Consider the following 17,874-nt stretch of genomic DNA (forward strand, 5'->3'; position numbering starts at 1 on the left):
CAACAAATAGCACATCAACTTCCATTTAGTTGTGCATTTCTGCTACTGTATTTTTCTGCACATAAGATTAATACCTATCTCTTCTTGATGAAATGCTTGCAGTGAAAAATATATAAAACTGAAGAATTCTTTTTTTCAGTTAAAAATAATAATACAAACTATGTATAATTACGGTTTTATATGCCTTCATAATCTTAGATTAAAGCCTTCACCCTAAAACTGAGACAAATATCTCAAAGTTTGCTAACTGCAGTATCAATAGCAAATTGCTAGGTTTCTGAAAGTATCATATACACTTATGCCCATCAATATGTAGTCTTGCATTCTTAATCACTTTTGCTTTAAGATACAAGGTTCTTGTCTATTAGAAATAGTGTTTTACTTCAGCATCCAGACTTTTATGACAGTGAAATGAGAAATTATTTTAAAATACTTGTCTCTTTTACTTCAGGTAATAGCTACTAAATCATTTCTGTTGATGTGATGCATTCTTACCAAATTTTCTTTGTACARTTTCCCAGGAAACTTTTTCATCCTGAATTGCATACAGTAACATTATATAAAAAAATCTTCTAATAATTCAGTCAGCAGCACTGACCTGTCAGGCTAATCCCTTACTCGAATATGAAAGAGCCTGAAGCTCATACATTATTTTAGTTCACTCTTAAAAGTTATTTGAACTAGGTTAGCAATACTGTACCATTGGATTCAAAACACAGAAATGGCAAGAATAAATTAAATGTAACAAAAATGCAAAGCCTGCAAACACTTCAAAGTGCAGCCTTTATATAATCGTCTCTTTGACTCTAGTGCATTTCTGCTCAGAAAGCACAAACAAATAGTTGGACATTCAATTCCCTGAGACTATTTGAGATGTCAACACTATTACACTTTAAATACTTGAGCGTATTTTTAAAGTAAGTGAATAACCAGGGATTGTGTGCACCTGGAATAGCAAAGAATCCATATTTAGGTGTCAAGATAAGCTATGCATTGACAGACTTCTCAGGATAAGTCTTCATTTACCAACAGAACAAGTGCAGAATGAAAACAGCAGTAATGAAAACTTAAAGAAACTGTTCAAGAGGCAAGCAGAAAGTTTATGTATGTATGATACATGTGGCTTTTCTCTAGATAAAAGCTAAAATCATCATCTGATTAACTAATGACTACTAGATGGCCACCAAATGATAACTGTCATTGCTATGGGAGTGGGCTGACCACTTACTACTGACCCAAAGGGAAAGGTAACAACTCGGATCTGCAGATCTCAAAGACATCCCACAAAGCAGCTGAAAGTCCCTGTCTGGGTTTGACAATGTGCTATCCATCTAGTCCTATCGCCTTGGCCCATTTCTGGCCTCAAGAAAAGATAATGTAAATTAGCTGAATGTCACTAACTTTATTAAATGAAATTTCTAGGGAAAAGTTATAATGAAGATTAAAAAAGAAAAGCAAACAAACACGTGTTTTAAATTAGCCAGGTTTTATGCAGAGAGACACAACACTCTCTCTCTGTATGGAAATGCTATTATACAAAAAGGAAAATAATGCAAGCTCTTTTCCTTAAGTAATGTTAGAAGCCTTGAATAACTAACTGCTTTAAATTACCACTGAAATTATTACCCTCTCCCTAGATATATAATACCTTGGCAAATAAGTTCACTTGTTAAGGATATGAAATGTTAAGGGTATGAAACTCTAATCAGTGGGCTGTCCTGAATAGAGTAACATCTCAACAGAAACTCTGTATAGAAGAGTATTGCACACACAAGGAACATACTATCTCTGCTGTTAATCCCATGACAGAAGGTCAACTTCTTGTTCCACCTCTTTCCCCCCTTGCCTCACTGATAGCTTTTGATCTGTATCTGAAGCTACCCCCATCTCAAAGCGATGCCCCTGACACAGTCAGAGTATGCATGAAGGGTTGCTTTTTTTTAAAGGAGGAACATCTTCGTAGTTTCTTGTCTCTGCTCTCTCTGTGTACCCCTTCTCCCTTTTCTGGTATAGATTTTTTTCTGAGAGAGAATGGAGTTATTTTTTGGAATTCCTTTGCTCATAGTTTGGAAGCAAAGGATTAGAATAGAAACTGAAGACAAATCAGTATTAGATTGGCTTTATTTCTGCAAAAAAGATAAAATCAAAATTGAGAGGTGTTCTCCACTGAACAGAGTACAAGAAAAATATTTCAAAGTAACAGAAAGAGTAGAAGACTTTCTCTCAAAGAGATCAGGAGGAAAATCTAATTTATATTCTTCTAGACTGAAGAAATACCATCACAATATGTAGGAAACTGCCATTTGATTAGAAAATGACACACATAATCTATTGGACCAACAGTATGGAAGTAAATTATCATTTTGTTTAAATGAAGATGAAAATGGTTCATGAAACTTTGGTAAAGCAGCATACTTTCTTACATTGGCTCTGATGCTAAGTGCCAAGAAGAGAAACAAACGTGAAAGAGCATAGTAGAAATATGGAAAGTAGAAAAATATAAGACTGGAAGTCTGCCTACATAAAATACCAAACAAGAAATTTGCACACCATGTATCACTTGCCTATACGTTTTTGGTTTCAACTTCATCTAAACACGCATGTCAATTCCATTTACATTAATGGGAGCTGTGCTTTTAAGTTAAAACATTCTCTTGAACAATGACAGGTAAAACATGACTTTATTTTATATTCTCATATTCTTATTCTCTAGTTTATTCATGCTTAGAAGGTAAACATATTGCATTTTATTATATTTTCCCAGTGACTTGCAAAATACTTTGCAGTCATTGTATAGAAAGTACTGTTTTTTTTCTATTAATAACATTCATTTTTTAACACCAGAAGCAAAATTCCATCTTCCACCCTTTAAAAAAAGTATTTTGGTTTTCTTAAATTAGATGTCTCATTATGTCATTGACAGTTAATTTAAACTACTATTAAACAAGCTGAGAAACAGATTTCTAACCAAATTCTTCAAGACGTCTGCTCTTCTGAAAGTGGAAAGTACCATTCTCTGAAAAGCTAGTCCTTAAAGCTGGAAACCAATAATGAAAGTCCACAAAAAAAGAAGTCGTAAAGCACACAAAATTAGAAGTCATAACATCTGCTGTTGCTAGAAATTACTCCAGCAGAACTAATAATAAATAACTTCTGTCCTAAAAAGAAATGTACTACATATGATACACTTTTCCAATGTTTAAACTAATTATTTTCCAATCCTACTTTTTATAAGTGCTCTGAACCATCTACATGTTTCACTTTACCAGTTCATATGTCATGTACCTATCTATTTGTGCATAACTAGGTGCTGTATTTTCATCTGCCACTACAGTCCAGGTTTCAAAAAGGAGGATTTTAATATCTTTAAAATTATTCCTTCTTCGCGCCTCTCTTTCCCTTTCCACTCTAATGGCATTACTTCCAGACTACTATGAATTCCTTTCGCATTTTTAAGAATGTTTTACTTCATCTAAATATCTGTATTGTAGTATTTCTTTGCTAGAACTAATCTAATTCTTAATAAAGCAAATGCTTACTGCAAAGAGAACGTGGATAAATTCAAAACAGAACAGTGTTCCATACAATTTTTGTATTTTACAGTTCCAGTCTCCATTATATTTTATTGTGCTTTCGGGACTGAAAGTTCTGAAGAAGGGTTGGAACATCGGAAAATTGTCCCTCCCTCCTGCCCCCCATTCAGATGTTCTTTTAAAAGATATTATCTCTTCCCACTTCTTCCCTTACCTCACTGATAATCTCAGACTGACACATCTACAATAACAATATTGCTAGCAATACTTGCTTAGCGTCAAAACAGGCAAAACAAAATTCCTTAATACTATTATACGTACAGACACAAATGTCTTTCCTGTTTGTAGTGAATATGGGAAATCAATATTCTATGAGTACCTAACTTTGACATGTATCTGGAGTCTGTCCATACACACTAAAAAACATGAAACGTATTTTGCAAAATCTTAGAGGGAGAGTCTTCTGCATGAGAATTGCGACAGGCAATTTCTATCGCATCAGTATCAGTGGGGCGGGAGGGGAGAAACCTGGCACTGCAGTGATCAGTAGAGATTAGTAGTCCGAACTTTTCAAAGGTCATTACTTCTTGTAAACATGCAGACCTGCCTGACTTACAAATGTGAGCTAACAAACAAGCCACACCTTCTCCTACAGACTCTCAAAACATACAGCTGTAATGCTACTGATATAAATACAGGGGGAAAAAAAAATATCACTCCCACTCCCCTCACCCCTTCTCACCCATTGACATATAAAATTAAACGTAAAATGATACTATACAGAACAGAAAGTTTAGTTATACTATATGTAAGTAATGCAACTAACACTTAGTAAAAGCAGTTCTACCTAGAAAATGCAATCCTTACTCTTCTGATGACATTTGTATATGTATAGCCCACACTTCAAGTAACTCTCTAAAAGTAATAACATTTGAACATAAATCATCTCAGATGGAACTACTGGGGTCAAGGAAACATCCTTTGGGTAATGAGGCACAGCTGAGACACTCAGAAAACAGCAGCACTGGAGCAAACTTGCCCTGCTATTCCCGAGCACGTGTACAAAACATGCTGCTGCCATCAGCACATCAGCATTGGAGTATTTCTTTGTTCTTTCATTTTGTTTGATTAATAATCCTCGTTTGGAGGCACAAAAATGTGATTAGACTAACATCTGAGTAGACAGTCTCATCTTTGCCATCTTTTTTATTTTATTACTGTTAAATCTAGATAAATTAATCAGTACGAAAAACTGTTACCAAACTAATTTTTGACAGCAAAATACAGATACCTGAAATTATGAACCAAAGTTTTATGGTACCATTGAGAAGCTCACCTAATACACAGAGACTAGTTCTAATTTAATATTAATCAGATGAGAAACTGTTTAGAATGGTGTTTTTTATCTCTAGAAAAATATTTAAAATGTCTTCTGCATGCTAAACTCTCCTGTTGATTACAGAGGTTTTCCAAGAGATATGAGGTTCTGTCTTCACATTTCTGCATTTCAAATGTTTAACTAGGCATAATAAAGGACTGCAGAGTGGGAACCTATGTTTTAATTCAGATGAAGTAATAAAGGTGAATACTCAGGTAAGTTCACTACTTCTAGATACAGAGCCTTACTCAATACATCTTTCAAAATCACAGTCTAAAATTTGGAAATTACATTGTCCAGAAGCCAGAATCAGGCAATGAACAGGCATCTTGCATCTTAGTCCATACAAGAGCTCCTGTGACATTTTGTAATGAAAAAAAAAAAAAAAAAATTACAACGATTACGGTTCATGGGCAGATGGAAAATGCCTTGATTTAGGCACTGCCTTGAGTCTCCTACCTTGCAAGAGCTAGAGAACCACACAACAGCTATACTTGAATTACATGAATGCCCAAGACAGTATATAAACAGTCAATTCCTTGCTTTCTCAGTCTCAGAATAAATTCTCTTTTCAAATTTCCATAAAGGGAAAGAGCTTTAAGGGTTTGGAATAGGGATGCATGATGACATCTGGAATCATACCAGTCCTCAAGTTCCTTCAATTTCAACCTCAGATTATCAGGAGAAAATGAACACCAGTAGACCTAGCAGTAAGGATTTTCATTAGTATATTCTTCTGTGTTTCAGCTAGCCCTTTACTTGCATCAAATCCACTGCTGATATAAACAGTTCTGCACTACTGCATAAACTCTAATGGCGAGGAAGAGGATTCACATCTATTAGTTGACTTGCTAACGGGACATTTTGAATATGAAAAAAATCAAATATTTACAGTAAATCAGCATATTTGTCCTCATCTGATGTAGCTGCATTAGTTTTTGGCATATCACACACACAGACACACAGACACACAGACACACAGACACACAGACACAGACACAGACACACACACACACAGTATCAATAACCCTACATTCAAGATACTCAGTGGCATAAAAATAGCTTAAGTAGATGCTTTTTAATGTTATGTGATCTTTTTAATATTACTGTATGCCTTAAAATATAAACTATTTCAAACCCCATAGAAAATGGGTTTCTTCTCAAAACAAGAGAGGCAAAATGCCTAAGATGGTAAAACTCTTTCTGTGAAAATTTCCATTTTTAGAAGTGAAGGCTCACAGTCATGAAGTCTCTAATTTTACGACAGGCCAAGATTTTCACAAAAGATTAGAACCTTCATCACGCAAACATTTTTCTTTAAAAAAAGAACCACGAGCAGTTCTTCTATCATAGTTCAGCTTTGAAATTAAGAATCTCTTTGTAAGTATACTTTTCAAAACAGATGAAAGTTAAAATAACACTGAAGCTAGTTAAAAGCATCTAAACTTAATCACCTACAAGAAAAAAAAATCAAGGACAAAGTATACTGTTGAAAGTACGTACAGTTCTCTGCACAGAAATATTTTACTGATAAGATAATCAGGGAATGACCTATATATCTTTTMCATTTTTCTAACAGTATGAAATAAAGTGTTAAAGTAATTCAAAATTTTTTTGTTCTTTAACACACATAACCATCTGTAGGTAAACTAAAGTGGTATTTTCTTTATTAGATTAAATCTGAATATACAAGAGAGAAAGTTATATTTTATCTACATTTTCTGCTTTCTGAATAACATATTATTCTGTTTTATGAGTCAGTATGACACAGTCTAATAATTCACATGAGATGTACCACAGTCCATTTCTAGTGTTCTTAGCTTTAAAAAAGCTTTATTACTATTTTAAGAAAGAAATCTTATTTTAAAAACTCTTGCAAAAAGCAAAACAAAACAAAACAAAACTTGTATATGATTTTTAAGGCCAGTTAACTCAGGGAAAGTTTTAAGGAAATGGAGAAGTTGGTAAGCAGTTACTCTATATGCCAGACTCCAGAGAAGCAGCTGTACTGGTTGGAGGTGATAAAATAGCTTAAATTGTGAGCGCTAACAGGCAGCAGATAACTGGAGGGGGAGGGGAGAATGTCTGAAACTGAATTTTTGAACTCTCAAGCCGAAGCTGGCTATTGGTAGCTGCAACCAGTAGGGACTGGTTGCAAATTTTGGTAACRCCTAGACTAAACAAGAGTGGCACATCCTGAATCCTCCCATTAATGCAGAGCCATGAGACAGAAGCGCTCACCAGGAGGCTGATCACTCACTGTGCTGCTGCACATTGACTGTTTGGATTGGGAAAACTTCTTTATTTATAAACTTCTGTATTTATAAACTTATTTTGGGCCAACCCTCTCGGACCAGCAGCGACCTCCCTGCTGGGAGGGAAGTCAAGACCTTGTGAGCGCGGCGATGTTGGAGCAAGTGGGCAAGGGAGATAATCCTGTAGGGTAAAGGCTCCCATCTCACTGGTTCTTCAGTAACCCCCCATAGCCAGATCCAGTATGGATTATTGTTTACTCTGTCCCACCCAGGATGGTATCCTAACATTTTTCTACAGCAAAAATACTTGAAAAGAGTCTACAATACTCAAACCAAAGAAGTCACAAAAATTAGTTGGAATTGCTGCTGAAGTCTATAAATGAAGCAGTGACATGAAACCAAAGTGTCATACTGACACCCTTTTAGGCCTGGAGTCCTGTAGAAGCTATCAATTTGCTAGACTGTTATTGAAAAGATAGAAGACAAATATGCTTGAAACTGTTTGCTTTACCATTTTGCAAACTGTTCCTTGAAAACATTGCATTCAGGAGATCTCCTTAAAAAATCCCTATGAATATTTATTCTCCTTTGAAGGATGAATGCCTTATTCTTTAGCAATATTTAGCTAGCAAAAAGCTTCTTAAAAGCTTGTATTCAGTATCTTATTATTGTTGCTCATAACCCCCTTTTTTTCAAAGTTCACACTTAGTACTTAGTATCAGCCCATTTTATTGCTATTTCAATAGTCACAATTGGGGTTAATTGGAATTTAGTTAAGTATGTAAATAACTGATTCCCTTCCCAGATGAAGACTGAACTTTCTATTCCAGCACTAAATGGCAAAGTATTAGCAGTATTAGCAAGAGAGTTCCAATTGCTGTGTCCACATTATGCTGATAGAAAACATCTTCATCTTTACTATCTTTGTAAAGAGAGAGATAGCTTTGAGCTAATGAGGACTCATCCCATAAACACGATCAATAAAGAGATGAAGAATGTTTATCAATYCAGGAGTCGACAGCAGCAAAAAGTGGATGAGCAGCTGAAAGCGATGGGGGAGAAAAAGCAGGATGAATAAATGTTGTGCTGAGAACCTGGAGGACATGCTTTTCTTCTAATATAACTCGAGTTGCTATCAGGAACCACTGCTTCTTTTATCCAGCCTCTAAGTAAAAGAAAGCTTTGTTTTAGTTCAAAGGAGAGCAATACTGTAATACTGTGATGCTAAAGCCTGTTGCCTAGATGAATGCTGAAGGGTCCCAGAAGAGATGTCTCAGAGCACTTTTGAAGAAGTTAACTTCCTGGCAGAAGGCCAACAGGGTGGTAAACAAGGGCCCAGAACACCAGAAATCTTAAGGCCAAGGTCACCAGAAGAACTGTGCGCTGTGAGTAAATTCAGCTAAGGTTTAGAATGAATTTCTAGTGGCCTTTCAGGTTAATTACTGCACTCGTGAACTCATGTGAAAAGTCCAATACTATCACCGAGCACAATCCATACCACGAAACAGAGAACATGAGGAAAAATTATGTTGTAATACTTCTGTAAAACAGCAATAATGACTGCAGGGTTAGGAATTTCCCAGGAACTAATGACTGGCTAGGTGAAGGCCTGAGGTGAAGCTTCCAGTCCTTAAGTCCCCAACCAAGTCATTAATGCCAGGGAATACTGTCCCCATAGGCTACTACTGCTAAATTAGTCATCCCAAATTCTTTTAATTCAAGTCTTCTGAAGCTTGTCAGTGTTAGTGCTAAAACTACTCCTGGCATCCAAATACTGTATTTCATATTTCAAATACTGTATTTTCATATAACAGTGTAGAATGAAGAAAAAGTAACTTGTGTAGCAAGAACAAAAATCTGCAAAGATATCAAAAATGTAATGCTCTGGATTTTGCATAATAGATACTTTAAGGCAGCCAGACTCACCTTTTCTAAGAACTTTAGTGTTGTACCAAATCAGACATTTCTTTGTATTTTAGCCTACCCAAGAAAGCATCCTTTACATCCTATGGATTTTAGAAGGGTGAGGGAGAGGAAGAGGGAGGGACAGGGACAGAAAACATTTTTGGAAAAAAAAAGAAACTATCATTMACGGTCAGGTTTCAATGAGATGAAGTGATGTAACAAAAATGAACAGGCTTTCATAAATTTAAAACAAGCTGGAGAGTAATTTTAAAAGGGAATTTTGAAGTATCTCAGGAAATTGAGGATCCCTTTTTCTAAGTGAAGCTAGATAGATTGTCTCATTAATGAGTCTGAATTCAAGACAGAAAATACAGAGCTGCAAAGCTCAGCAGACAAGCTTTCTGTAATTGCTGAGAGGTAACTGCCATCTGAAACTTGACAACATAAATACTTTCTCTTGAGCCTTTCTTAATCCTAATACAGGAGATTCAAGGATGTAGATTTGAGAAGTTGATAGTGGATTCCTATCCTAAGATCTGCACAAGGGTATAAACACTTTCTAAGTAAGCAAGTTAGGGGAGGGAAACTTTTTTCCTTGGCTTTAGCAGAAGAACTACTATTCACGTTAGTAACAGCATTTTAAAAGGCTTGACTTTTTCAACTGGATGTGGTCAAGAACAGATTGAAGAACAAGACAGCACTGAGTGCATTGGTGCTTTGAATCTGAGATGTGTCACAGTTAAGGAAAGCAAGACTTGTCCAGCCAAGACCGTGCAATTAAAATTGTTGGCCTTACAAGTATATTTCTAGATGACGAAAAAGAATTCAGAAAGGAAGTACAGATTTAAAGACAACTGCGCAGTTGTCTTTAGGTATTAGAAAGTGTGAAAAACGTGAGGGATGGGGAAAGTGAAGTGAAATGTGACAGAGAAGAAGAGATGAGGTGGAGGGTAGAAGGGAAAAGAGTTTGAAAGATGATGGGGTAATAGGAAGTCTTGAGAAGACAGGTACCCAGCTAAAGAAATGGGCTTTAAGATTTCACAAAGAAAAATCCAATACTCCAGAGGTGATGACTGGTATCAGAGCCTGGATGCTGGTATTTGCAATTACAAATGAGGAACAGGAACTTTGTCCAAAGAATGCTTGCTTGTTACTGAGTTACAAATGTTAATGAACAGAAGTGTGAAACCCACAGGGGTACAATATCCTACCATGACTGTGGTCCAGAAGGTTTTGGATTTCAGGGGGTGGAGGGAGAATAGAAAGTGTTTTTTACACTTCTTTTTCCCCAGCACCTTATGCTTCTCCATTAAGGTTGCTCTTATGGAGCAGAGACAATGAAGGTGTACTCTAGTTACATTGCCAAGTTTTCTACATCCTAATGTTGATTCTACTTTATACCGAAGAAACAGTGAGCTTTAGAGAAATGTTATTCCTTCTTGCCAATACAGAGCTTTAGCAGCATAGTTCCTTTCATTTTTACAATTTCTGACAATTGACACATGCAGTAAACATATGGCATATATGGTAAAATTTACAGGATAATATTACAAAATCTTTGGAAAGAGTTCATATTTCATTTACTTTTGTTCTTATTTCCAGTGGCTTATGCTTGGATTACAAAACCTATTGGACCATTCTTCCCAATACAGAACTTCAAGACATCACCCAATTAAAGAGAATGACATTTAAGATAAATGTTAGCAGCTACAACTTCTAGAGAGAAGTTGGTGAAAGAATGTGCAAGTCCTGTAAGATGAAAGTTTGTAGAGATCTGAAAAGAATAAATGACTCATACATTTACACAGAAAAACAACATACTTGGAAAGCAAAAACCTTGCCCCTCAATGATAGTATCTAAGATAACCTTTGAAACTGGCAGATCACAGCAAAGTAAATCTACTGAATTTTTCCTTGGATAACTAGATGGAAATAAGAAACAGCTTCCTAAACTTCACAAAATCTGAGAAAGCAACATTGGCTTAGCCTTGATTTGTCTAATACAATGTCCCCTGTAGAAGTAGATTTTACTGAAAATCATTGAAGTAGTTGCAATTTCAACAACGGTATTCAAAAATCACAAAATACCTGGAGGAAAATTGGAAGGCTATTGAGAATTCAAAAGGAAAAGTATTTATTGTTTAACATTAGGGAGAGAGCATTTGATTTGGTTAAAATAGATGGGAGTATTAAGGAATATCAGCTTTGAATGTCTAAAGCAAAAATTATCAACAAATGACTATTTTACTAGGATTATAAATTTGTTTTAATACTTAGATGACTGTTGTTCTTCAAGAAATACAAGGCCAGAWGCAAAAAAATCATTCCCACAGATTAAGAATTGCAGGTATTGAATTGGCACAACCCTGCAATTCAAGTTTATCTTAATTATAAGGATTCTGTGTCTGGTGTTTTTCACTCAGGATTTTTAAGAGAATGGTTTTCATTTGGTAATGTCTGTTGTGACTAGCACAATAGGACCCAGTTCCACTTAGATCTTTAGATTCTGCCAAATTGGCTTATTGTAACAGAAATTATAGACACAGCTTCCAAATTCAGGTCTGGAAACTAGAAGACAAGGTGAGAAATTAAAAATAAAAAGACATTTTCTTACTACCTTTTAATAACTATTTTGTGTAGAATAGGCTTTAATTATATCAGCTCATAAGCTATGTCTGATAGTGGGGATGTTAACAAAAAATAAAAATTACAATAAAAGTAGCTCAAAAAACAAACCCAAATCATGAGTTTCTATTCTTATGAACTATCAGTTTAATATTTAAGTAGAAGAAATTAATTATACCAGTTTTAAACACCTTGTTCAAAAGCTGCATTAATCATCACCACAACACACTTGATGTTAGTATAATGCAGCGGGGCTCACGCAGATGTGCAAAGGATTTCTTTCCTGGAGTATTTAAAGGAAGTCACTATTCAGTAAAATACCTGTCATTTGAAGAGTAGATTCAGAAACACAGTGTTGAATTAGAAGTGTAAATTGGAAATATATTTTTAGAGGTTAGACAAAATCAAGTCCCCACAAGAGAACTCATACTGTAGTGCCAATAAATGTAGATGTCCTTTTCAAAAAATAATGAAAGTATGCCACATTATACAATATGACCTTTGGCTCTCACACTTGTCAAAAGTTATAAAAATCTGACTACCAAAATGCTCGTTATGAGAACTGCTTAAAACAATTTTTATTAAACAGTGGTTATTTAAAGTCTTTAAAAAAACCACAAAACCCTACAGTGAATGTTGGCATGGCACCATTTGTGATAAAATGACCAGCTGTTATCATCTAATACTCTAGGTCATATAAAGAATATTACATTTAATGTTCCTTTTTCTTCTTTCTCAGACTACAGTGATCTGAAAAATATCATCATTCACTGTTTCCTTTAGCAGATATGGGGGTGGGGAGAAGCAAGAGAAAACCAGTGGTGCTTGTTTTTCTAATAACAAAGCATAGATGAAAGTTGCCAAATACAGCTTATGTTTGGTTTGTCTTTTAATACTCTTTTAATACTCTTTTATTTTCAAAAACGACTAAAAAAGGAAGCCGTTTATAATTCTAACACAGCATCAGTGTTTGAATTTTGTCCACTAACAATCAGCATAAAGCCTGTTTGACAGCCATGCAGAAATACACAGCAAAAAGAAACCATTTGATAGGTGCTAAAAAAGCCAGAAAAAGTAAATCATCAAGGTCAGGTATAAGCAAAATACACATACACTTTCATTCCAAGCACAAGCTTAAAAGAAAAATTTTCGAAACAAATGGCAATCTTGACAGACCTGTGGAGCAACCTGCCTCCTTTTTTGGTCAGGGGATGTAACATACACAGCTTGTGTATATGCGTAACTTTTGAAACGAGGTTTAGGAGAAGATGAAGGGCCCTGGGGTACACCGACTGTGATCTATGGAGAAGAAATTAGAGGTCGAAAGAACAGGCATTTTAGGGTAGAAACATGGATTATAGAAGTAAAACATTGATAGGGAAAGGAAAAAGGAAAAGGGGAAGGGGAAAAGAGGAAGGGGAAAAGAGGAAGGGGAAAAGCACGTCAGCAACTGTATTTTTCAAGGACAGGGTTGGTATGCAGCAGTCAAAACTGGGCGAGTATCAGGGAAAGCTTTCATTTAATTTGACATCCCATCCTTACGAAAGCCACAAACTGTCAGGATTCAATCCCAGCAGAATATGAATACAAAGGGAAGGCTCTTTATAATTTACCAGCAAAGGCTGAAAAACAAGTAATCTTGTAGTGAGTCCTAAATAATCAAAGGCAACATTCATCTGCTCAGTACTGTAAAAAGAGGCTGAGCTTCCCAAAAGCAAGATACAGATTAAACTGAGAACAAGTACACTAGGCCTAAAATCCACGAAACACTTAAGCAGAAACTGGCCGATGGTTGAGTCAAAAGCATAACTGATAAAGCAAACATAATTAAATGCCCGGGATTACAAAAGAGCTTTTTGAGAGGCCAGTTGTGAGCTAAAAATGGATGATCTTAAAATGCCATTGTACATAAAATACTATAATCAAAAAATAAAAACATACAGTGAATATGCAGAAATGGCAACAGCTATCTTGTAAAGAAAAGGCAAGAAATTTCTACATGTCTTTGTTTAAATCAAAAACCTCCCAGTTTTTGTGTTCTTTTTTGTGTATACTTCCACAATCAAAAGATCCAGTGCAATAGATGAGAAGTTAGCCCATATTTGCTAAACAGTTACTTTTAAAACACCCAGTGCAACACGAAAAGCAGTACACAGATACAGTTCATGCAGACAAGTACACCTGACCAAGTCTCTTCACCATGGTTAAARCTATGCCTGTGGATTTTTTGCCCATCTAACACCACACTTTTAGAGCAGCTAAGGAAAATAACCACTTTAGAGCAGCAACATGAAAGTGCATAAGTGAAACAACTCACTTCTTGCAAAAAATGCTGTTGATGATGTACTTGTATGTGCTCTTCTCTAGTGACCCTTGAGTGTCGTGGCAATGTTTCCACCTCCCTGATGGCTTCCATGGTGACTTGCTGGGGCAGAACTTGGAAGAGGGAAGTCACRTACATTAAGATGGACTTCTTGTCTGGACAGACAGTTGCAACGTCTGGAAGGCAGATTAACATATATCATTTCAATTTCCATATCAGACAGTGTGCATGAGAAGATAACCAATCAAGTTCATGGAGAGTTGATAGACTAATGAGCAATCTATTGTCCATGTTAGTTCTCTAGAGACTAATTAGAGTTTTATAATCAGTTCCAAATTTGCATACCAATGAGAAAGAACCAAAGTTTAAAAAGGTAATTGTTTTCTCATTCAACATGAACTTCCCTTCTATATTTCTTCTCTACTGGAAATGCAGACACCATGCAATTTGAAAGCATGACCCTCATTAGGCAGGTCTAGAAATAGGAAAAGCTATACCTTCTTGCATTATACAAATGCTGCAGTTTAAAAATAAGGACAATCTTATTCACAAAGTTGTATCTTACATGTCCTCTTAATATCATTTAATCACTGGACTTGACAATGATACAGGGAAAAAAAGCTTCACAGGTTTATCTAGTGAATAGGTTCATACAAGTTGTCTATAAAAGCCAACCTCTGACATAGCTGCATATCTCTTATACTCTATATAGTCTAAACTTCATGACGATAGAACAACTCTGTTGAAAAAAATACCCATTAAGTGCTCTACTTGGACATTAGCAGTAAGTACAAGTACCTTTGCAAGAACACAAAGATTTCAAGTTTTGCACATAGCTGTGATATACCAGCAGGAAAAATGGTTGATCTGACTTAACATTTCAAGTCAATAACAATTTGTAAAAATGTAAGTTATTTGGCAGTTCTTTCAAGTAGTTCCTTTGTTACTTGGCATTAAAATTTACCTCAGTCAGTTGAGTGAATCAAGATGTAAAGAGACTGTTGTATAAGAAATTTATCATTAATCCCATAAGTGTTTAAACGAAAGTGCTGGCAGAAACCCAAGAGCTGTGAGTTTTTACTAGCCTAGAAAATATCTCAGAACAGAAGAACTGCAATCCATATATTCTGGCAGACTAAATAATGCTACAAGGTGGCATCTCATTCTCTCTTCCTGGAATGCAGAATACATAAGGGTAGACACCATATGCTAAAATCTCCACATAAATTTGGAGATCATGAAAAGGCACCTGGCCCGACATGCCCTAACAATATTTTTGGTTTGACTTTCTGATTTATCTCCTTACACTTCCTTGATACATTATAAAAGAGAGCTGAAGATTTAGTTCTACTTAGAATTGGCTAGAAAAATGTCCCCTTTCTTTTCTCAAGATTTATTATCTCACTGGTCATAGTATGCTCATTTTAGAATATACATGACTTTTCCAACTCAAGTCACACTACAGCCCTCTGTCTCCACAGGCTTCACTTCTGCAGTATTATTTCAGTCCTGGAAACATTTTGCTAGCACTTTCTTCTTGTCTTTTCATTCATATTTTAACAAAAGAGCATTTTGTTCTCCTCAGTATCTAGTATTAATTTATGTTCACAAGAATATCCATGCCCTTATAAAGACAAGGGTATACACTGAAAGGGTATACACAGAACAGGCATTAATGCCAGCGATGATTTTTCCAGTTGTTCATTATTTTCCTTTTAAAAATATTCTGATAATTAAGTAAGTAAATTCCTTATCGTCTGTCTACACAAATACATCATACAATAAATAAAGCATATAGCTTGCAAAAAATATACATGCTGAAAATTGTTTACCCATTCTATCTGACAAATTAAAAATATATATGCAGCTATCAGAATTCATTGCCAAATAGGAAAAGATATAATCATAATTATTATATCAAAAAGTTAATCAAACATTGTTACAAGGCCCAGAATTTCAATCTGTGTTTGAAAATTCTTTTTTGCAGGCTCTTGAATTATCAGAGCAGGAAAGATTTCATTATCCTGTACTATACCTTTGCCTTCATATTTTTTTCTCTTTGACTCCTAGTATAATATATTCTCTTTGCCAACTGTTAGGCTGATGGATATTTGAAGTCCTAACAGGTAGCTAGAAAATAAATCTGCATTTAAGCACTTTGTTGCAAGCAAATATACCAATTCCTTGGAAATGTGTGTCTGCTCTCAGTCCGAGGCAAATTCTGTCAAGCCGACCTATACCCTCTAAAAACTAATCCCCAAATCTCTGAAAATACAGAAAATACTTGAGAAAATTAAATCAACATATGTAGGCCATGCCATTACTGAGATACTGCTTTAGAGAGAGAAAAAGGAAACACACAAATAAGCAAGTATTCAGGGACCTTTTTCAAAAACAAGATACCTTCTCCAAAGTAAATTCAGAAGCAACACTCTCTCAATAGTCCCACCCACTTTCTTGACAGCAACTAGCCAGATAGGATTTAAAACAATAAATAAGAATAGAAACTAATTAGACTACAAGTCAAACAAGAGTTTAAAATGGGAAGTATTACAACCTTAAGACAAATCATATTATTAAGATGTACATCAAAGAAGTAAGTAAGTGGTAGAAAACAAATTCTCTGACTCTTGAAGACTTTGGAGAGCTCTGCAAACTATTCTGGCTCTTTAATAAGACACAGTTACAAGAAAGTATTGGAAAAAATTCCAGCAAGAATTTTCCAATTATTATCGATTATTCCAATTATTATTGATTATTCTTCAAAACAAGACAGTGATTTTGTGGTACTCAAACTAAGACATGTTACATGAAGCATACTCCTCAGAGAACTGGTTTTTGGTATGTGTTGTTATCCATGGGCTTATTTATCTTTAGAAGGATGGTTTCCTTTAACATCATCTATAGTAAAAGAAAAGAAACTACTTTGTAGGATGCAGAGTAAGGCCCTCATTTTACGTGCTCCCCCTAAAGAGATATTCTCACTCTCTGGTTATCTGGAGAGCTTTGGAGACTAGCCTGTCCAGCTGAAGTCTCCAGTGAGCATCCTCCTTCTCCTTCTCCTCCTCCGCCATGCCAACCATAGCTTTGTTTAGACACTCACATTGGGATAGTAAAGAGAAAGCAAACAAAACACTTGATGCTTCCAAGACACAGGCTGCAAAACATGCCTGATAACATGAAGACACCAAGAGTGCTAGAATGCCAACATGAATTTTCATGTACTATGTCATTTTGTTCATCCGGAGTTGCAGCTACTTGGCTTACAATCCCAAAAGAGAAGGAAGAACAAACCTTTAAACTGTAAAAGAAACAGCAACCCTTGTTTAAGCACTGCTGCCTGCAAAGGGGATATTACAGACTTTATTCAGAAAGAAATTTGCCCTATAAAAGTTCACTAAGGCTTGATATTTATAAGTAAATTGTGTTCATTTTCTAGTGAACAAAATGACAAGTCTCCACAATTTACTTTGGTTTGGTTGTTTGTTGAGGATTGGTGACTACAATAAACCTGGATTGTTCTGAAACTGGATGCAGGGCCAAAAAAAAAAAAAAAAAGTGAACATCAAACCCTTCTAAAAGTGATCCACCAGCCAATTTTTATAAGTTTTGTATTTCACAAGTCTTTTGTCCTTGCCATCTTATGTTCTGCCAACAAGCAATTCTCTACCAATACAGGTGGTTCTGGTGGAAAGAAGCACTTTGTAGAAACTGAAAGTGAGGATGATGATACAAAATGGCTAAATAATCTCCATATTAAAAAGTGCTGTGTGGGCCTACCAACAACAAAATCCAGGATTTCATAATACAGTATTACATTATGTATATACAGCCATGCACACACAGAGAGTCTAA

At 35.5% G+C, this 17,874-nt stretch overlaps 1 protein-coding gene across 1 annotated transcript in view; it reads right to left on the minus strand.

Annotated features, from left to right (window-relative positions):
- The window catches only part of LOC112969900 (dystrophin), a gene marked incomplete at its 3' end in the record, with an annotated part of 817,409 nt that overhangs the window by 738,297 nt on the left and 61,238 nt on the right, over positions 1-17,874 (minus strand). Inside the window, exons 3-4 of the mRNA XM_026073700.1 lie at positions 14,014-14,195; positions 12,873-12,995 (exon numbers count right to left, since the gene is read on the minus strand). Coding sequence (XP_025929485.1) covers positions 12,873-12,995; positions 14,014-14,195 — 305 coding nt within the window. The remainder of the gene's footprint in view (positions 1-12,872; positions 12,996-14,013; positions 14,196-17,874) is intronic.

The sequence above is a fragment of the Apteryx rowi genome, unplaced genomic scaffold (genome assembly GCF_003343035.1).
Source record: "Apteryx rowi isolate R43461 unplaced genomic scaffold, aptRow1 scaffold_373, whole genome shotgun sequence".
NCBI lineage: Eukaryota > Metazoa > Chordata > Aves > Apterygiformes > Apterygidae > Apteryx > Apteryx rowi.